The sequence below is a fragment of the Aethalodelphis obliquidens genome, unplaced genomic scaffold (assembly GCF_003676395.1).
Source record: "Aethalodelphis obliquidens isolate GAN/ISIS:26980383/991018 unplaced genomic scaffold, ASM367639v1 scaffold2, whole genome shotgun sequence".
Classification (NCBI taxonomy): Eukaryota; Metazoa; Chordata; class Mammalia; order Artiodactyla; family Delphinidae; genus Aethalodelphis; species Aethalodelphis obliquidens.
The window spans coordinates 53,256,371-53,279,009 of NW_020837946.1; the positions used below are offsets into that span (position 1 = coordinate 53,256,371).

Genomic DNA, 22,639 nt, shown 5'->3' on the forward strand with positions numbered 1-22,639 from the left:
TCCTCTCCTTCCCCCATTGCATATTTCTATTTCTCTTCTCCCAAGTGAGAATCCTCACACCCCACAATATCAATGTATTTACTTATTTCTTCAGTTCTACAATGCACACAAAATAGTTTTAGATCTACTACATCAATACCTCTACCAACAACAAATTTACTGTGTCAGGTTCAAAATTTCCTACAGCTCTTTTTATCCTCAGAATATATGTCTCTCAATATAGTCAGAATATTTTTTAAAATATTTTATGTGGATTAGTTCTATTTTTTCTTCTCTTATCAACTTGATAAAAGTTTAGGTTTACTTGTATTTTTTAATACAATCGATTTAAGAATTTATTTTCCAATGTTGTTGAGTTAGTGTATTTTTGAGTATGCAAAAACTGCTGTTTTAAACACTAAACACAAATGTTACATTACTAACTATATGCAAAATCCAGTGTTGTCATCATATGTAAGAACAGTTTAGAAACTAAAAGAGGGGAGGCATTAATATTTTTCTTTCTTGTAATAATAAAGATTTAAATTTTTATTACTTCTACAAGTTTAGGATCAAGAGAAGTTTTTTTCAAGCATAGGAAACTGCAGGGTAGTATACAGCAAGAGTTAACAAATTGTCTCCATAATTAGATTGTCTGGGTGCAAATCCTGGTCCCCACCACACACATACTGGTTACAACTAGGTAGAGTTTATTATTCTTTCACTGTCTTGTCCACCTCTTGTGTAAAATCGAGATACTGCAAAGTTCAATATAAGGCACTTGGCTCAGTGCCTGATGAATAGTGCAAAAATAAATATTACCTGTGATTTTGCAGGTGCTGGTGGTGATGCTGGTGTTAAATTTGAAACAGTGTATTCTGGATATCCAGAGTTCCTAATACTAAATTTAAAGGCTTATTTTCTTGGTAACTGGGTTTTTTTGTGACTTTTGTTTTTATATTTTATTTTTTTCTCTCAGTACTTTTGATACACAAGGAAAAGTTATGACTTAGCTAGAAGTTCTGGCATAGGGAATGATCTTGTCCTTCTTTTGAAGTATCTGAAAAATAAAAATAAAAATTCCTCCTGCAAAACCCCAGTTAGTTGCTGCTGCTGGTGCTGGGGCAGAATGTCTGTTGGGATGCCGAGCATTACTGCCACTATAATCATCAAGGCATCTGCCAGAGATCTCAGGGCTGAAAACTAGGTAGGAAAGTCTATTATGTCTAATAATAGCTCTGGAATTTTTTCTGAAATGCTTGCCGGCAACTCCCAGGCTTGAGAGGTGCAGCATACTGTAACTAAAGCAAGTGCATTGCTTCTACTCTTGCTAGTACATGTGCTGTAGTACTAACCAAAGTAATAGCTAGAAATCATTTGCTATGACTTCTTTATGTTTTACTTGTAGTACTCTTGGGTTACTGTCAAGAGTAGCTAGATATATTTCAACAGATGTCCTGTATTTTTAATCCACATACAGCTTCTTATATACTATAGATTCATATAAACTATTGATTCCACCAGTGAAGAGTTTGGATAAGAGAAAAATTATAAATATTCATTTTCTCATCTAATTTTGTATTTGTAATTTCATATTCATTTTCTAAAAGAGAGACCCCCCCCCACAATTGTTTAGACTTCAGGTGTTACAAAATCTGCATCTGTCCAATCCTCTACTACTAATATATAGTGTACTCACATGTAATCTTATAATCACTCATTCATATGCTTAACTCATTAGTCAGTCAATAATGAGTTAAATTATGGTAAAGATTACATCATATACATTTAACCTAGTATTACAACTTTCGCTCTAAAAAATGAAATATTAGATTCTGGCTGCCAGTTTTTTTGTACTTCATCTGTATCCTATGAGTGTTCAGAGTATTCTGATTGAGAATCTCTCCTGAATGAGACAGAATCAGTTTATATGGTGGTCGGAACCATTTCCCACAACAAGAAATCAGGCTCCTCAACAAAATGTCTGTTTCTAGGACTGGGGAAGGAAATGTACAGGAGCCTGGAATATACCGGATAGCAAGAAAGCTATCAAAAAGTTACTGGGATCATATAAAAAAAAAGATTAAGGAACCAATCTGAATGAATTTCAAAAACGTGACTGAAATTTATTATAACACATAAAATAAATTAAAATCCATGAGTGCATAATGATAGGACAAAGTAAATTCCAACAACCTTCTTGGGGAAGTTTATAGCAATACAGTCCTACCTGAAGAAACAAGAAGAATCTCAAATAAACAACGTAACCTTACACCTAAAGCAATTAGAGAAAGAAGAACAAAAAACCCCCAAGTTAGCAGAAAGAAATCATAAAGATCAGATTAGAAATAAATGAAAAAGAAATGAGGGAAACAATAGCAAAGATCAATACAACAAAAAGCTGGTTCTTTGAGAAAATAAACAAAATTGATAAACCATTAGCCAGACTCATCAAGAAAAAAAGCGAGAAGACTCACATCAACAGAATTGGAAATGAAAAAGGAGAAGTAACAACTGACACTGCAGAAATACAAAGGATCATGAGAGATTACTACAAGCAACTCTATGCCAATAAAATGGACAACCTGGAAGAAATGGACAAATTCTTAGAAGAGCACAACCTTCCGAGACTGAACCAGGAAGAAATAGAAAATATAAACAGACCAATCACAAGCACTGAAATTGAAAATGTGATTAAAAATCTTCCAACAAACAAAAGTGCAGGACCAGATGGCTTCACAGGTGAATTGTATCATTTAGAGAAGAGCTAACACCTATCCTTCTCAAACTCTTCCAAAATATAGCAGAGGGAGGAACACTCTTAAACTCATTCTACAAGGCCACCATCACCCTGATACCAAAAGCAGACAAAGATGTCACAAAAAAAGAAAACTACAGGCCAATATCACTGATGAACGTAGATGCAAAAATCCTCCACAGAATACTAGCAAACAGAATCCAACAGCACATTAAAAAGATCATACACCATAATCAAGTCGGGTTTATCCCAGGAATACAAGAATTCTTCAATACACACCAATCAATGTGATACACCATATTAACAAACTAAAGGATAAAAACCATATGATCATCTCATTAGATTCAGAAAAAGCTTTCAACAAAATTCAACACCCATTTATGATAAAAACTCTCCAGAAAGTAGGAATAGAGGGAACTTACCTCAACATAATAAAGGCCATATATGACAAACCCACAGCCAACATCGCTCTCAGTGGTGAAAAACTGAAACCATTTCCTCTAAAATCAGGAACAAGACAAGGATGCCCACTCTCACCACTTTATTCAACATAATTTTGGAAGTTTTAGCCACAGCAATCAGAGAAGAAAAAGAAATAAAAGGAACCCAAATCAGAAAAGAAGAAGTAAGCCTGTCACTGTTGGCAGATGACATGATACTATACATAGAGAATCCTGAAGTCTCTACCAGGAAGCTACTAGAGCTAATCAATGAATTTGGTAAAGTAGCAGGATACAAAATTAATGCACAGGAATCTGTTGCATTCCTATACACTAATGATGAAAAATCTGAAAGAGAAATTAAGGACACACTCCACTAACTACTGCAACAAAAAGAATAAAACACCTAGGAATAACCCTACCTAAAGAGACAAAAGACCTTTATGCAGAAAACCATAAGACACTGATGAAAGAAATTAAAGATGATACCAACAGATGGAGAGATATACCATGTTCTTGGATTGGAAGAATCAACATTGTGAAAATGACTATACTACCCAAAGCAATCTACAGGTTCAGTGCAATACCTATCAAACTACCAATGGCATTTTTCCCAGAACTAGAACAAATAATTGCATAGTTTATATGGAAACACAAAAGACCCCAAACAGCCAAAGCAATCGAGAAAGAAAAACAGAGCTGGAGGAATCAGACTCCCTGACTTCAGACTATACTACAAAGCTACAGTAATCAAAACAGTATGGTACTGACACAAAAACAGAAATATAGATCAATGGAACGGGATAGAAAGCCCAGAGATAAACCCATGAGCATATGGTCACCTTATTTTTGATAAAGGAGGCAAGAAACGACAGCCTCTTCAATAAGTGGTGCTGGGAAAACTGGACAGCTACATGTAAAAGAATGTAATTGGATCACTTCCTAACACCAGACACAAAAACAAACTCAAAATGGATTAAAGACCTAAATGTAAGGCCAGACACTATCAAACTCTTAGAGGAAAACATAGGCAGAACACTCTATGACATAAATCACAGCAAGATTCTTTTTGACCCACCTCCTAGAGTAATGGAAAGAAAAACAAAAATAAGCAAATGGGACCTAATGAAACTTAAAAGCTTTTGCACAGCAAAGGAAACCATAAACAAGATGAAAAGACAACCCTCAGAATGGGAAAAAATATTTGCAAATTAATCGACTGACAAAGGATTAATCTCCAATATTTACATGCAACTCATGCAGCTCAATATCAAAATAACAAACACCCAATCCAGAAATGGGCAGAAGACCTAAATAGACGTTTCTCCAAAGCAGATATACAGATTGAGAACAAACACATGAAAAGTTGCTCAACATCACTGATCATTAGAGAAATGCCAATCAAAACTACAATGAGGTATCACCTCACACTGGTCAGAATGGCCATCATCCAAAAAATCTACAAACAATAAATGCTGGAGAGAGTGTTGATAAAAGGGAGCCCTCTTGCACTGTTGGTGGGAATGTAAATTGATACAGCCACTAAGGAGAATAGTATGGAGGTTCCTTAAAAAACTACAAATAGAACTACCATATGACCCAGCAATCCCACTACTGGGCATATACCCTGAGAACCATAATTCTAAAAGAGTCGTATCACAGCATTCATTGCAGCACTATTTACAATAGCCAGGACACGGAAGCAACCTAAGTGTCCATTGATAGATGAATGGATAAAGAAGATGTGGCACATATATACAATGGAGTATTACTCAGCCATAAAAAGAAATGAAGTTGAGGTTTTTGTAGTGAGGTGGATGGACCTAGAGTCTGTCATACAGAGTGAATTAAGTCAGAAAGAGAAAAACAAATACCATATGCTAACATATATATATGGAATCTAAAAAAAAAAAAAATGGTCCTGGTGAAACTAGGGACAGGACAGGAATAAAGATGCAGACGTAGAGAATGGACTTGAGGACATGGGGAGAGGGGAGGGTTAGGTGGGACGAAGTGAGAGAGTAGCATTGATATATATATATATTACCAGATGTAAAAATACATAGCTAGTGGGAAGCAGCTGCATCCCATGGGGAGATCAACTTGGTGCTTTGTGACCACCTAGCGGGTGGGATAGGGAGGGTGAGAAGGAGATGCAAGAGGGAGGGGATATGGGGATATATGTATACATATAGCTAATTCACTTTGTTATACAGCAGAAACTATCACAACATTGTAAAGCAATTATACACCAATAAAATTGTTAAAAAAAAAACCCGAAACCTTCTTGACCACTTTCTGAGGGTATGGGGGCATAAACTCATTCTTAAAATTGGTTGATAAAGGGGAAGAAACAAATATTTATCCTGTTTTTCCTGACAAACTGTAATTCAGACTAACCAAATAGTTGATAAGAAAAAAGTCTGCTTTATAGATGAATTTCAGCCAATAAATGCAGAAGGAATGAAAGAACTAAGCCATCACTGTTTTGAAACCCCTAATGAAATAATGAATCTAGGGAATAATCATCAACGCTGCCCAAACCATTTGGTGAAGGGTTGATAGAAGGTCTTTATAAGAGATGGATTAGGCTGGGAACACCAAAACCCACTGATTACAAAAATAGACACAGTATATATTATGTACCTTCTAATGTGATGTAGTAGAAAGTACACAGTCCCAGCCATGAAATATACTTGCCAAAAAGTAGAAAATGAATCCATCCAAGCCTGTAAGTCTAACTGTCGATTTTGAAGAAATACAGAAGAAAGAGGAACATGTTATATGAAACCATGGAATCAGTCATCAAAATCCAAAATGTAAGATATTCTACAACACAGATGACTCAGTTTCTATTACAAATAAACAGCAAAAAAAGAGTAAAACTATAAAAATTAAATTATTTAACATATTAAGATAAATTAATATTTAAGAGACATTTCATCCAAATGTAATATGTGAACTTTGGTTCTTCATTTGAACAAAGCAACTTGGTAAAAGACAGCTTTGAGGCAGTTGGAGAAACTTGAATGTGGACAGAGTATTAGATGATATTAAGAAATTACTGACAGTTTAATGGTGTTATTAAAATGAGCTTATTTCTCAGAGATACAAACTGATGTATTTATAAATAAAATTATATAATATCTGAGATTTAAAAAAAAATAATCTAGCTAGGGAGAAAAAAGTGGGAAGTATAAATGATACAGGGTTGGTATATGTTGATTGTTGTTAAATGTGGATATGGATATTTGGGATTTATTATATTTTTAAACTACTTTCTCTGAAGTTTTTTCTTAATGGTAGGTAAATGTACACAGGAAATAAATGTGGGAAGTACACTGGAGGATATTATACCTATACTCTTATTGTTTTGGAAAATGAAAAAAATGACCAGTAGAAACATCCCATTGTGACATTTGTGAAATATTAAATACAAATGTCAGAGGTAGTGGTATGCTAGTAAATGACTCTCTGAAGAAGAAAGCCCTGATTTGTAGTGCTTGCCAGTTTGCACAATGTAAATAGGCCCACAATGGCTAATTTCAAGCTATTGGTGTGACATCACTGAATGTGGACTTGGGAGGAGATGAGTTGTTTGTATGGCCAGCTGCATGCAGCCCACTACTCGGGGAGATGGACAGAAAAGCATTAGTTTCTGGAGTCAGACTCTTGGTCAGATCCTAACTCTAACACGCACTCTCCGTGATTATCTTACCTACTTTTTCTGAACCTTAGTTTCCCCTCTGTAAATGGAGATGATAATTTCTACCTCATTCAGATGTAATGATCTAATGAGACCACACATGTAATGGACTTGGAATGGTTCCAGTTACACAGTGAGTGATCTTTCATGCTAATATCCTTTCTTCTCTTCCAGTTAAAATAGAACAGAGGACTCTTGATTTGGGGTAGTTTCAGAGTTTCCAAAGAAAGGGATGACGCTGGTCATCTTTTCAAAGGGCTTCCTGCCCAGAATTTCTATAATTAATTAAAATTGCAGATATCAGGCACAGTGTCACAAACCTGCCAGAAGTTCACCAAGCTCTAATTTGGTTGAATATTAATAGGTAGGCTGGCAAGTTAATGTGACATGATCATGACTAGAATCTGTTATAGGTAGAGGCTCCGTCCAGTGTGATCTGGCACTGCAAATACACAGTAAGAATTAAGTATTATCTTAGAGTTGACACGGTAAAAATCCTATAAATTATTTAGTCTTCTTCTAGGGAATGTTAACATACCCTGAGATGTTTTGGCATGAATAAGCATAGGGTTATGTTGGCAAACTGGAAATGTTTCCATTCAAAATTTTGATGATTATTTGAGTTATTAATAACAGTAGCATTTTACTTTCCAAATTCTTTATTTAAGTTGGGTGATAACCATGGTCTCAGCTAAAGAGGAATTTTTCCACTGTTTCCTGAAAATTTTATTCTTTCTGTGTAGAAACCTAAGATTAAGGTCAACACTGATGAGTCAGTAATGATGCAGTTTTCAGAATTAGTGAATTATGTGCATATATGAAAATCTTAAGTTCATTATAATCAAGGCTAGAGAGAAGCTGAATTATAAGTCAAGCCCATATTTAGAATGTGGAGACACTGATACTAAAGGCATTTGAAATGTGATTTGTGTGTGTGGGGTGATGGGTTTCTAATGGGAATACAATTTGGGGCTGTATTTTCCCCTCTTTTCTCTCTTTGGAAGAGTTGCATGAATCATAACTTTACATATTTTGGATTTCTGAGCAAATACTTATGAGATAAGCAGTATACTGTATCGTCCATCTGAAGTTGACCCAATCTCCTTTGATCTTTAAAAGAACAGTTTTCCTTCAGTAAATTAAAACATTTGCCCCTTGGAAATTTGAACTTCCTTTTTCTTTAAAACAATGCTATTTATACTAAATTTACTTTAATGGGTCATAATAGGAATGCTTCAAGAATTAAAATGGAACAAAACAGAGAAGAAAATAGAGTGTGTCAAATATGGAAAGGATCAATAGTGTTTTGTGAAACTTAGGATTCTGTCGTGTGTGTATGTGTGTGTACATTCTAAGTCGTGAAGTAAAATTTATCTTTCAGTGAGTCACGGTAAAAAAGAAAAAATTTTTTAATGTTTTAAAATGTGCGATAAAAAACTTCCTGAAAATAAAATAACTCTTCCTTTTGTGGTAGATATCAAAATATATCTAGATTAACAGAACCTCTTGAAATGTTGTTGTTGCTTTAAACAAAACCACCCTGGATTTAGGGGAGTCCTAGGGGAGTTGTGAGTTTCACAGTTTTGCCTGGGCCTCATTGGGACAGCAGAGATCAATAAAGACAGGGGAGTTGCACTCTTGGGGAGCTGCACCTTCTGTCTGCTTTCATTTCTTTCTGTCTTAAGCAGGAAGGATACTACTACTTGGCCTGTCCATGTATACACATGCATATATATATATATATGTGTAGCTATATAATTTATTATAGTAGAGTACATTTATTATACTGTAGTCTTATGTACATTTATTACATTATAGTCTTATGTACCAGCCCTATTAGCTCAATTAGATTTCAAGCCTTTTGAGGTCAGGAGCTTTGCCTTAAGCTCTCTTATCTTCTTGCCCAGCATGTGCTTTGCACACACAGTAGTAAGCACTTACTAAGTAATTACTATTAATAGTGGTAATTGCTAAAGTTCACCCCAACATAGTATTTGGCTATATTTATTCATATGTTTCTATATTTATTCATATTATACCTTCCACAAAGAGTTTACTGTAGCTTATGGCATAAATAAGAAAATAATGGCTGAATTATACCTAAAAAAACCATAATATATATACAAACATACACATTTGTAAATATATATTCCTACACACATACACACACACTCTTATATATCATAAATAAAAGTAAAGTCAGAGGAAAAAGTATAAATAATCAGGCTCTGAATTCCTTCATATTTCTCTATTTGAGCCTCATTCTTGTGTCTGAACTTCCCAGTCAGCCAAGTAAAAAGGAATGTATGTCACTTACATAATTTTTATTATTAAAAAAAAAAAGAGACACCTGCAGGGGAAGCAAAGGTTTCTTTGTATACACAAGAACATGACTAAAAGTCATTTCTCCTTTGTATACACAAGAACATGACTAAAAGTCATTTCTCACATGAAGTTTCATATAGGAGACAGTGTCTGGGCTAGAAAATATCCATACTACCACTCCTGAAGAAACTGTGGTAATAGATTTTATTTCTGTCACTTCTGCTCCACCAAAAAGGCTAAAAGTTTTGTGATAAAACCAAAAGAAATTTAAATATGTAAAAAGACAGAAAAGTGTAATCCAATAAGATAAACTTTTGTCTAATCTAATGTTCTAAAGATATCATTTAGAATATTTAGAAGAAATTGTTTAAACAGTCCTCCCCAAGTATCACCTATCTCAACCAGATTTTTAACTAAACTGGATGGTAGAGAGGGTACGATCACATTTCCTGGCAAGGACTGAGCCAATAGGCACTTAGGGCTGTTGGTTGAAAAAAATGCATCTGTTCTAGAGAAAGTTACGATTAGGGGATCAAATCAATATTCTTTGATAGAAATTGGCATCTTTACCAAGGTTCCTGTCTGATAAGGCAGCCACCCGACCTCTACACAAAGATGGGCTATTCTGTGACAATGTTTTGAAGGCTGGAATCCATAGCATCATTCCAGAGCAGTTTCAAAATATATGGGAATAACTTTTCCTGTACTTTGTTGTTTTTTCTCTATGTCACTAATCACCAGCTTTCATTCAATCTAGTAGTAATATTATTGTTTTGCTAGGCTTTGTGTATGTCATGGAGTCCTATTAGTTTCCATACAAAAATGGATAAAAAATTTGGTAGTGAACTTGAAAGACAGAGGACCTGGTGTTTGAGGCACCAGATAGGATCATTAGAATGTTCAGGTATTTATGGATCATCTGCTTCAGGCGGGGGTGGAAGAATCACTTCTACAACTTGAAAGTTCATAGTAAACAGTATCCCAAGTAGAGATGGGCCACAAACATGGGGGTAACAAAGGAGGGTCCAGGCACCTCTGGGAGGAATCACAGGAAATCTGTGATTAAACACAGGCTGTGGGATAGAGGGTGTTGGACTGAGGCTTCAAAGTAAGTTGGGCAGGAGAAGAATGGCAAATATGGATAAAGGAAGGTATATAGGAATGATCAGGTAAATTTTACTCCTAATTTACTTGGAGGGAGAGTAGGCTCTTAAAAGTGAGAGGTGGGGAGAGTAAGGAAGAAATGATGAAACAGAAGTTCTCTGGGCTGGTTCTAGTGAACCTAAGGAGAGGTCATTTTCAGGAAAGCATGGAAACAACTACCAGGTTGCCATTTTATTTTTTAAATATGGTTGCATATGAATCATTTAGAAGGAAAGAAAAGTTGTCTAATGTGGGGGGTGTTTAACAGACAACTGTTTTGAGGAATAAATTTTTTGACTGTAATTTGTTTTATAATAATCGGGGGGGATGGTAGTTGCTAGTCACAAAACTGGCTGTTTACAGCAGAAAAGAAACTTGTTGAAAAGACATTATGGAGCTCACAGACTTGCCACAAAGCCTGCAGAACCAGGTTCAGAACAATTGGGAGAAGCTAGAAACAGAACCTAGTTTCATGCCATGGAATGCACATGGTCTTAGCCTCAAGGAAGGCTGAGAAAACGAAAATCTGGCCTTTGGGGCTGTTAGCCCATTTGGGCTGGGGTGACTTATAAACAACAGACATTTCTTTCTCATAATTCTGGAAGCTGGAAGTCTGAGATCAAGGTGCAAGCATGATAAGACTCTGGTGAGAGCCCTCTTTTGGGTTGCAGACTACCAATTTCTCCTTGTATCCTCACCTGGCAGAGAGCTGAGAGAGGAAGAAAGCTCTCCTGTGACCCTTATAAAAGCTCTAATCCCATTCAGGAGGACAGTACTGCCATGGTCTCATCTAATCCTAATTACTTCCCAAAGGCCTCACCTACTAATACCATTGCATTAAGCGGTAGGGTTTCAACATATGAGTTTTGAAGGGACATAAACATTCAATCCATACATAACAGGCGCTTATAGGGAGGACCAGACTTTGCCTCCAGCCAAGACTAGTGAGGTGTGAATTCCTCAAAGAGACATAAGGTTTAGATTCTGGGCACTCCTTTCCCTCCAGAAAAGACAATTGTACTATGTCTTTTAAACCTTCATATATTCTTGAGTCCTTGAATGGTTTTTAAAGCTGAATTCTTCAGGTCACCCTAGAAAAGGCAATCCAGTGAGTCTTAATTTTCTGTTCCAATTTACATGATGAGATTCAGACCTGCCCAGAGCCACTGCCAGTTTGAAGATCTAGTTAAGCCTCATGCCTCACAATTTCTTAGCGTCGAGTGCCAACGTTTTAAGTTTTGACATCGAATTCATTCTGTTGTTGGTGCCTCTATTTTAAATGGAATAGTTGAAAATAAATCTAGATGTTTGGGGTTTTACCATGCATACGGCGTCTGCGGGCTCCCAGGAAAGCCTCGGTAGTGATGCTACTGCACAAACCGGCCCTTGCAGGCGCCAGCTATGTAGGCAGATTGCACTTCACTGAGCACTCTGCCAGCCACCCAGTCCTTTCTACAGCTGCTGCTCTTCCAGAGTGTGGACCAGTCTTCTTTCTGTCTCTTTTTATTTGACAATGCTAGTTACAGAGAATCATGCCAGGCCACACTGTGGCAGTTGTACAAGTGACGACATGGAAAGATTATCTGACTAATGATTAAAAATTCTTATTCTTATATATATGTAGTTTAAAATGATACAAGGTTCTGAAAATGCAGAATAAGAACATAAATAACTCCTGTAAGTTCTAAAACGTGGGGTTGGGACCAAAATAACTTCTGTAATCCTTCCTGGGAGCATGCCCTCCCAAGTCATGCTAGCCTAAATTTAGAAAATAAGGCTTATATTTGACTTTGGTACCTCTCTGAGTTATTCCAGGAAGGTTTTTTTAAGGGATGTTTCAGCATCATAAATGCCACAAAGTATGTGCTGCAAAAAGCTGGATCTCATCTGCATATCCTGAAGGTAAATCCAGGAAACGCCATGGGCTTATTTTTTAAACCAGCCCGAGCTAGGCTGAAAGATGTCAGGGTGGTGATACATCCGATGGTGATAACCCTGAATAAGTTCCAGGATGGGCTGTTTTATTACATTTTTATTAATAGTTGCATGTCTTGAGATCTGATTCATTCCTATTCATGGGTCTTTGAGCTTTTACTTATTTGCATAAGTGCTCAGAACCCTGCTAATTTTTTTCCATTTTATTTCAGCATATTTTGTGTTAAGAGAAAACAAGCATATAGATTTTTGATAAGCAAATGTTGGCTCAACTGATGAGCTGTAGCTTGTAGCTAGAAAGTTACAGCTTCGTATAACCCGGAGAAGTGGATTCCCTGGCGGTCCAGTGGTTAGGTCTCCATGCTCTCACTGTAAGGGCCCGGGTTCAGTCCCTGGTTGGGGAACTAAGATCCCACAAGACACGCGGCGCAGCCAAAAAAAAAAGTGAAGAAGCTAAAACTCCTGATAATTCAGTGGCTTCAGTCTTTTTTTTTTATTTTTTATTTTATTTTTGGCTCTGTTGGGTCTTCATTGCTGCGTGTGGGCTTTCTCTGCTTGCAGGGAGCGGGGGCTACTCTTCGTTGTGGTGCGCGGGCTTCTCATTGCGGTGGCTTCTCTTGTTGCGGAGCACGGGCTCTAGGTGAAAGTGCTTCAGTAGTTGTGGCATGCGGGCTCTAGAGTGCAGTCTCAGTAGTTGTGGCACACGGGCTTAGTTGCTCCACGGCACGTGGGATCTTCCTGGACCAGGGATTGAACTGTGACCCCTTCATTGGCAGGCGGATTCTTAACCACTGCACCACCAGGGAAGCCTGGCTTCAGTCTTTCTCATGCATAATTTTATAGTTTCTGTAAGATACAGAGAAACTAAACACACATCATTTTGTCAAATTGAGAGTAACATTTATCAAGAAACAAGTCTTTCTTACATTTTCATCTGTGGCCTAAAAGAAGACGGTAGGTTTTCATTTTGTTTCTGAAGTGATTCTTGGATTTTCAGGTTGCACTGCAAAGTGAGATGGAAGGTATGAATTGGAGGTGATCCAAAACACAACCCCAAAAGGGAAACCAAGAAGCAAAACTCCATGTGGAGCCCTGTTCCTTGGCTGCCCTTTCCCCTACACCAGCTGTAACTTCCTTTCCTCTTCATTGGAAGGAAGTAAAGGAAGGAAGGGAAAGAGAAAGGGAACTGGCGTAGTGTAATGGCACCAGCTGGCGCTGGCTTGGGAGAGCCAGTTGTGTGCATCTCTTCCTAAACTTACATTAAGTAACATGCTGATAGCTTAAAATCAGCCATGGTGGGCATATTTACACCATAAAAATTGGCAGTGCTACAAATCAGGGCTCCCTCTCCCCCAGGAGTAGGTTGTTAACGTTGACTAGCATTCCACTGGTGACCTGCTGCTGAGGGGAACTTTGTTAATCACAACCTTATCATTATTATCACTTCCTGATTCTGACTTGTCGGTGTAGGTGACATTGCTAACAACCTTGACTATAGTCTGTCTTATCCAGACCTTTGTGTACTAGAGATATGTAGAATTGGAATAAAGTGTTCTATTTAAAAGTTATTCAGGATGCATTTGTTTCCTGTGTAATTTTACCTTGTTTGAATTTCTCAATGCATTGTTAGTTATCTTTTCACACCCACTCCTCTTTTTTTTTACTCCATTTTCTATTATCCTGTCTTGATTATTTAGTCTTCTAAGCATAGACTGACATTTTATGAAATATTCAGATGTACACTGCCTAGTTAGTATGATACAAGCCATCAAAGAGTATTATAGACTCAATTCAGCAAACACTGATTGAATATCTTCTTCGCCTGAGACATCATGCCAAAGAAAATAAGGCACAGTACCTAGTCGCAAGCAATGTAAAATCTAGGGAGAAAATCAGACATGTACACAGCTGAGACTAATGTAGAGCATAATGTGAAAGATGCTGTTAGAAAAAGTAAAGAAAAATGCAAGCTAGACCACAAAGACTAGAGATTATTTCTGACTGCAGAAATTAGAGAAGGCTTCATAGAGACAGAGACGTTTTTAACCAAGTCTTAAAGAACTGGTATGCATTTTAAAGCCCAACTCTATTTATAGTTTTTATGAATAGATGACTATAATGTTCATGCTAAAATAATTTGTGGGTTAATTCATATTGTTTACTGATCTGCCAAAATTAGCTTATTGTCATGGGAGTCAGGAAAACTTAATAAAAATAAGATTTTAATGGCATAAATATATGGAATTTTTCCTAGATTTAGCAGATGACAATGCAGAAGATGCATTCTGGTCATCTGTGGTCCTGCATAGGTTATACTGAGAACACTGTTTATAGAACATCTTTAATAAAAGCTCCCAGTTACTGAGGAGTAATTATGTCAGGGACTTTTACATGTACAATAACATCAAAGACAAAACCCAGAAAAGTAAGGAAATTGATTTTATTCAGGCTATTGCAGTAGGGAGAGTACCCCAGATCAGAGTATGTCTCTGCAGAGTGGTTTTGCATTAGTCTTTATAGGAAGGAATAGACAAATTAGAGATGGGGGGATTTACGATTGGGGTTTGCAACCAGGGAAAGTCTCAGTCAGATGAATGGAAAATGTTTTTCTCTGTGTCTAGCTAGATTCAAGGGGAAAGCAATTCTAATCTTGGCTAATCATTCATGAAACACAGAACAGGAAATTGACTAGTCAATATTGAAACCTCACAGTTACTCTGAAATACACTATTATCAGCATTTTAAAAATTCTTTTTAAAAAATCAGAAACTGACATTCAGAGAGGTTGAATGTTGCCAAAGCCACATATCTGGTAAAGAACTAGAATTTCATTCCATATCTTTCTGTCTCTGACTCTCCTTTTATTATGCTACAAAACTCACATTGTACTGGATGAATGCTTTAATAGTAATTTTTAAGGTTAATGGAACTCTCATTTGTTGTCTATATGTATGTTTTCATGCATACTACCTAGTTTGGAGAGAAGAGCCTTCAAAGAACCAGGTGTAAATGTTTAGAAATCTGTTCAAACTGGTTCATATTAAGAGTGTGCCTCCTTCCCCATAAATAAATCTATGTTTCAAGTGAATGAGTAGAGAAAAATTTGGGATTGTATCCTAGTGGCTTCATATTTAGCGACTGTTCTTGCTGTAAATCAATGAGTTTTATCATTGTTGTTTTTTCACCTCTGCTCTGTGGGGCTATAACAGTTTTAAGGAGGTGCTTTGAGATCCTCACAGAGGTCCTTGGCTGGATTGAAGGTCAGAACAGAAATCAGGTGAAGATTGGTAACCCAGCTTCTTCCAGAGCTTTTGGGTTATATGTGTTGAACATCAAAGTAAAGGTCACTAAAAAGGTAGCTAAAATGTGAAATCTACTGACCTAATAGAATAAATTATTTCTATAAAACAAATGCTAAATATATTTTGCTCCTGGAAGCCTGTGAGTCCCTGAGTTTATTGGCCATTGCCAGCTTCCCAGGACCCTTGCTGTGCTTGTGATATTCACATCAATGCAGTGTTAAGATGCACCTGAAACGTTCACAGCACAGCAGGGGAATCTAACCTGGCTGGCCTGAATCATTTGGCATTTATTTCACACTCAGATTATTGTAGTAATTATGAGTGTGATGTGATCATTTGTGGTTGAGTTTTGTCCTGGGGCCCAGCCATCCAGTTCTTTTTTTTTTTTTTAATTATGTTTTACTTTTACAATATTGTGGTAGTAAACAGACCAGGTGCTGTTTCATAGTAGCTACATAATATATTCTCTGAACAATGAAGCAAAAATTAAGTACAAAACCAAAGCCACTACCCTTCTGGCTGTCCTGCCTTCCTGAGCATGGTAATTCTGACTGTTCTAAGTGGAAGGGAAGAATGAGCAGGTTACACTTAGGATCTGGGGGCCGATGAAGCCAAGATATTTAGGGGTACTTTGTCATTGCTGGCAGTGGGAGTGTGGACTTTGTGACTTAGAGGTAAGAAAGCCAAGTCTGGTGCTTTCCTGCTTCCCCCCCGTCTCCCATCCAGCATAACCTGCCTGTCCCCTACCCCATGTATCATTTGTGGAAAAGCTAAGGCAATGAAAGGAGATACTGTCATTAGTTTTGATTCCCTGTAATCTCCTAGTTTTAGAAGAGTGCCCTGGTCAGAGGAAGATAGCAAAATAAAAAATAAAGAGACAAATTGGCCAGAAGTTACTAGAAAATAATATTAAATGAATATAGGAACTATGAACTGTATTTACCCACTGGAAAGCAAAACAAGTGAATTATTTGTGTGACTCAAAGTTTCTAAAGAAAGGTATTTTGGAGGCATTGAATCTTAGGAAACTGTTGTAAAAGAAGTTGTGGATGTGGATAGACAGGAAAATGGAGTGACATTCAGGTCAGGGGAAGCTGACGAAAGCTAAAATAGGAATGAACCACAGATACTGACTATAGAAAGGTATGTTGAGATGATAAATAAGTCAGACAGAGAAAGACAAATATCATATGATATCGCTTATATGTGGAATCTAAAAAAATGATAAAATGAACTTATTTACAAAATAGAAACAGACTTAGAGAACGAACTTATGAACTTAAGGTTACTGAGGGGAAGGGTCGGCGGGGATAGATTGGGAGTTTGGGATTGACATGTACACACTGCTATATTTAAAATAGATGACCAACAAGGACCTACTGTAAAAATAAATAAATAAAAATAAAAATTTTAACAAAAAATAAAAAGAGATGATAAATAAGCAGGCAAAAGTAAAGAGGTTGGCATCAGTAGAGCTAAATTTTACGTTTTGCTGTTAAAATTATAATCATTGGTAGACTGGTATCAGTCTTTCTAAGGCAAAGATTAGAAATTTTTATGATTCTTCTTTATAAGGTTCTTTGGAATTTGGAGTGATCACCTTCTCAGGCTGCAATAGTCAAATCTGAGTAATATTCAGTAAGCAGGAGGAAGAAAAGAGAGAAACAGAGAAAAGTGTTACTGGAGGGCTCCTAGCATAACTAATACTAACTTTCCTCCCCTTTTAGGGGGAACAACTTCTCAAGATTCTTATGAATACATTCTTTAGGGCTTCCCTGGTGGCGCAGTGGTTAAGAATCCACCTGCCAATGCAGGGGACATGGGTTCAAGCCCTGGTCCAGGAAGATCCCACATGCTGTGGAGCAACTAAGCCCATGCTCCACAACTACTGAGCCTGCACTCTAGAGCCTGTGAGCCACAACTACTGAGCCCGCATGCCACAACTAGTGAAGCCCACGTGCCTAGAGCCTGTGCTCTGCAACAAGAGAAGCCATCGCAGTGAGAAGCCCGCGCACCACAGCGAAGAGTAGTCCCCGCTCACTGCAACTAGAGAAAGCCCACACACAGCAACGAAAACCCAACGCAGCCAAAAAAATAAATAAATAAAATAAATATTTTTAAAAAGTATTCTTTAAAAGAATAGTTCTAAAGTGAGGTTTTCTGAACTAGAGCATCAGCATCGTCTGGGAAATTGTTATAAATGGCAATTTTCAGGCCCCAGACTAAGCCAACTGAATCAGAAACTGAGACAGAACCCAGCAGCCAGTGTTTTAATAAGTCCCTGTCTTAGTCCCTTCAGGCCACTCTAACAAAAATACAATAAGCTGGGTGGCTTTCAAACAACAGAAATTTATTTCTCACAATTCTGGAGACTGAGAAGTCCAAGATCACTATAGATTCAGTGTCTGGTGAGGGCCCACTTCCTCACAGACTGTACCCACACAAGGCAGAGGGGACTAGGGAGTTTGGGGGGGAGGGGTCTCTCTTATAAGGGCACTGATCCCAATCATGAGGGCTCTGCCCTCATGACCTAAGCATCTGCCAAAGGCCCCACCTCCTAACGCCATCACCTTAGGGGCTAGGATTTAAAAATAGGAATTTGGGGGCAGGGAGGACACAGCATATAACATATAGCAGCGCTACTGCCTTAAAGTATTTGTTTTCAATATGAAAAATCTCCAGAAAGTAGAAGGTTGGTAACTTTCTCTCCTAAACTCCTTTTCTCAATTATTTACAATTCTCTGATTAAACCTAGGAGAAAAAGTCCCAATTAGGTGCTAAGCCTTTTACACATACAAATCTCTGTCTGAAAAAGAGAGGTGTGGCTGGGCTGTGGCTCTACAAAACAGCAGCTGCAGGAGCGCCCAGCTGGGCTGCATCAGGACCACATCAGTCCCTGCCCTGGATGTACAAACTCAGGGATAATTTAAAAAAAAAAAAAAAAATCAATTCTTAATCTGAGACTTAGAAGTGTTCTATTTGACAGAGCCTCAGAAACTCAAATCATTATGTCCAGAATGAAAAAAAAATAGCTAGTGATGCTGAACTTTAGATCTAATAGAATTTAGTAAACATTTATTAAATACACAGAGATAACTGGCAATTACAACCTTCAGGGATCAAATAAGTATGGTAAAGGTAACAGACACCAAGCCGAAAGGGAAAAGTAGACATATGAAGGTGTGTGGCCCTGGATGGGAGAAAAGCTAAGATATGGCTTTTTGTCACAAGGAGGGAAAATGAGAGATGCGAGTCATGGCAATGAACAAGAGTCAGATGAGAGGAGTGGGAGTCCAGGGTGAGGCAGAAGAGTTACTACCCATGAAGAGGGACATCTTCCACCCAGAGTCATGGTCAGTTCTTTTTCATTTAAGCATTATAATAAAAATGGATTGATTCATTAACATATGACTCAGAGAAAATAGAGCTAAGAATAGCCATAAAACATACATATCCTTGCAGTACTAATAGCTAACAGTCTGAGTTTTCATTATGTGTCAAGCACTGTAGTAAGTACAGTAAGTAACCCTACATACGAACCTTCAAGTTGTGAACTTTCAAAAATGCAAATGTGAGTGCACATGTCGAATCACATAAGTTAGTTCACATGTCTGGCGTACATTGTCACATGCATGCATCCTCTACAAGTGGTTGTGCTTTTGTGTACTTTACTGTACAGTACTGTATAGAGTACAGTAGTAGAGTATCTTTATTTCAAGCCCAGGATGTCTGGAAGCAAGCGTAAAAGCAGTGGTGATGCAGCTGGTACTACTGTACTTTTCAAGGTACTGTACTGTAAGATTAAAAATGTTTTCTTTATTTTTTCTGTTTGTTTTTTATGTATTATTTGTGTGAAAAGTATTATAAACCTATTACAGTACAGTACTACATAGCCAATTGTGTTAGTTGGGTACCTAGGCTAACTTTGTTGGACTTATGAACAAATTGTACTTACGAACGTGTTCTTGGAACAGAACTCATTCATATGTAGGGGACTTACTGTATTCTCATTTGATTTTCACAACAATCCCGGGAAAGAGATACGGTTATTACTATCTCAGCACAAGAGATGAGGAAACTGAGGCTTTTAGGAGGAAAGTTGCACAGCTAATAAGTAAGCCTCTAGGATTTGAACCCAGGCAGTCCTACTTCAGAAACTGAGCTCTTCACTACTCTGATATATGTAATATAAGGAAAATACATAAATCCCTCATGTTCTCAGGTCTTCAAGATGACTCAATGCTATTCTGTGTTCTTCCATCCTTTTAAAATGCTTGCATTGTAATTTTCTGATTATAAAAGTAATAAGTAATTATTGCATCCAACTCAAAAAATTCAAAAATTATTTGGAAATAAAGATCATTTTTGGTCCCATCACCCAGAAATAACTAATGTTAGCATAAGCGACACTTTATTCTTACAGTTATCGTACTTGGTGCCTCAGAACTGTCTGGAGGGCCCTTTAAGAGGCAATGAGCCCCGACTCAGACACTCTGATTCAGTAGCTCGGGGTAGGGTCAAGCCTTATGTATTTTCAATAAATCCCTCTCCCATGGTTCTGTATATAGTTTAAGCCCAGTTCTAAAAACACTATACTATACCTTTGATTTTCAAATATCCCTAAGTAGAACATCTTATATACAGTTTATCTCTGAATTCTTACATACTTTAATGTTTCTCATCAAAGCTATCTTTTAGAGACAGGAAGATAGTAGAGAGATGGTTCTCAAACTTTAGCATGCATCGTCATCACCTGAAGTACTTGTTAAAACACAGACTACAGTGTCTGATTTAATGGGCCTGGGATGGGGCTTCTATTAAGTAAGGGCTCTCCAAAAAACAGAACCAATAGGATATATATAGATCTATATGAGGAGATTTATTATAGGAATTGGCTCACATGGTATTGGAGGCTGAGAAGTCCCATGATCTGCCGTCTGCAAGCTGGAGACCCAGGAAAGCTCGTGGTATAATTCAGTCCTAGTCTGTAGACCTGAGAACCAGGAGCTCCAGTGTCCGAGGGCAGGAGAAGATGAATGTCCCAGCTCAGGAGGAGAGAGAGAATTCACCCTCCTCCCTCCATCTTTTGTTCTATGTGGGCTCTCAACAGATTGGACGATGCCTGCCCACATTTGAGACAGCAGATTTTCTTTACTCAGTCTACTGATTCAAATGCTAATCTCTTCCAGAAACACCCTCACAGATACATCTCGAAATAATGTTTTGCCAGCTAACGGGGCTGGTAAAACATTACAGGGCCCCCAAATTTTCATTTCTAACAAGTTCAAGACTGATGTAGATGCCACTGGTACAGGACCTCAGTTTGAGAACCACTGTAAGAGAGAGTACTTCCAAACGAGAATTCCTGGTAAAAAGTCTTGTGGTCTTTGGAAATTCCTTAAAAATCAAGGGCAAGTGTCTAACCTTGCCCATTTAGAAACAAATTCAGTGACATATAGTAGCGTGGTTAGTATCACCCCTTCATCAGGTCTTCCATATATGAAAACTCTATTCAGCTGTGTCTGTGTCTCTATGACGACAGTAAAAGTGTAACAAGGAAAGAACAGCTTCTGAGTTTGTCAGCTAAAAATTCTTAAATGTCCAAATGATTGTTGGTAGCAACAGAAGGGACAGTCGGACAAGGTCAGTTGCATCCAATAATAGGCATAACACCTATCACAGCAGTCTAATGTGTGATATTTCTTGAGTAGGACAAATACCAGAGGAGGATGTTGATGCTACTGGCAGTTTTTATGAATTATACATGATGCACTATTTTAAAATTCAGTGGAAAACTGCCATTTACCCTCTATAATAAAAGGCATTATATGAAAAGTGAAGTGCTGGGTGAGAAAACATGAGAAGCTACCAATATAATGTATCTTAAGCATACTTCTCTTTGCACTCTAGCACCTGACAGAAGACAACTAGGCTTTTAAAAAAGAAAGGTTGGCCTCTGGGAACCTAATAGAAGCTTTCCTGAACTATATACCTCAGGACTGTCTATCCATGCTTCCAAATCACCAACCAATTTCTGAAATGTAACTCTTAGGTTTAATTGACTTTTGGCTTTAACCCCTTGACGCTGGGGAAGTATAAATGTGCAGCTGTATTTGGCATTCAATGTTGTCTTAGTCCATTTGGGCTGCTAAAACAGAATACCATAGACCGGGGGGATTTTAAGAACAGAAATTTATTTCTCACAGTTCTGGAAGCCAGGAAGTTCAAGATCAAGGTGCTGGCAGATTTGGTGTCTGGTACGAGCCCATCTCCTAAGTGGCTGTCTTTTTGCTGTAACCTCACGTGGTGGAAGGGGCAAGGGATCTCTCTGGGGTTCCTTTGATAAGGGTACTAAGGAGGGCTTCACCCTCATGACCTAATTACTTCCCAAAGGCCCCACCTCCTCATACCATTACCTTGGGGGTTAGGATATCAACATATGCATTCTGGGGGACATAAAAATTCAACCACTGCAACATTCATTTGTAAGTCACCAGAAATGCAGAAAACCCACTGCCAGACAATGTAATCCACCTGAAAATTTTGCATGTTAAAATTAGAAATTTTTACCATGACCGGTAAAAATTACCAAAGTCACCTGGGAGAATTCATTCATTTATTACTCAGTCAGTAGATACCTGTTGAACACTTCCTATATATTCCAGGCATTGTTTAGATTCAGGGGATAGAACAGTGAAAAAAAAAAGAGAGCAAGAGAAAGAGAGAGACAGACAGACAGACAGAGAGACATAGCCTTGACCCTGAAGGAGAATCCATTGTAGTTGTGGTGAGTTTTGTCTTACTCTTTGCCTTCTAGAACCTTGCTATGTAAAGGACCAACAGTGTGGGTGTCACTTGGGAAGCAGTGAGAAATGCAGCATCACAGTCTACACCCCAGATCTCCTAACACAGAATCTGTATTTTATTTCACAAGATCCCCAAGTGATTTGTTTCCACATTAAAATTTGAGAATCACTGCTCTAGAAAACAGAGCCTGAGGCAAGGATTAAAATTCTGATTTTATTTGAGAGTACAAGCCCAGGGAAGTACA

The 22,639-nt window shown here is 37.7% G+C and overlaps 1 protein-coding gene across 4 annotated transcripts in view; it reads left to right on the forward strand.

Moving 5' to 3' along the window:
- The window catches only part of ZNF385B (zinc finger protein 385B), a 315,959-nt gene that overhangs the window by 130,410 nt on the left and 162,910 nt on the right, over positions 1-22,639 (forward strand). Inside the window, exon 3 of one of the 4 annotated variants that reach the window (XM_027126911.1) lies at positions 12,663-12,669. The exons of the other annotated variants lie outside the window; for them this stretch is intronic. Coding sequence (XP_026982712.1) covers positions 12,663-12,669 — 7 coding nt within the window. The remainder of the gene's footprint in view (positions 1-12,662; positions 12,670-22,639) is intronic. 4 annotated transcript variants of the gene reach the window in all.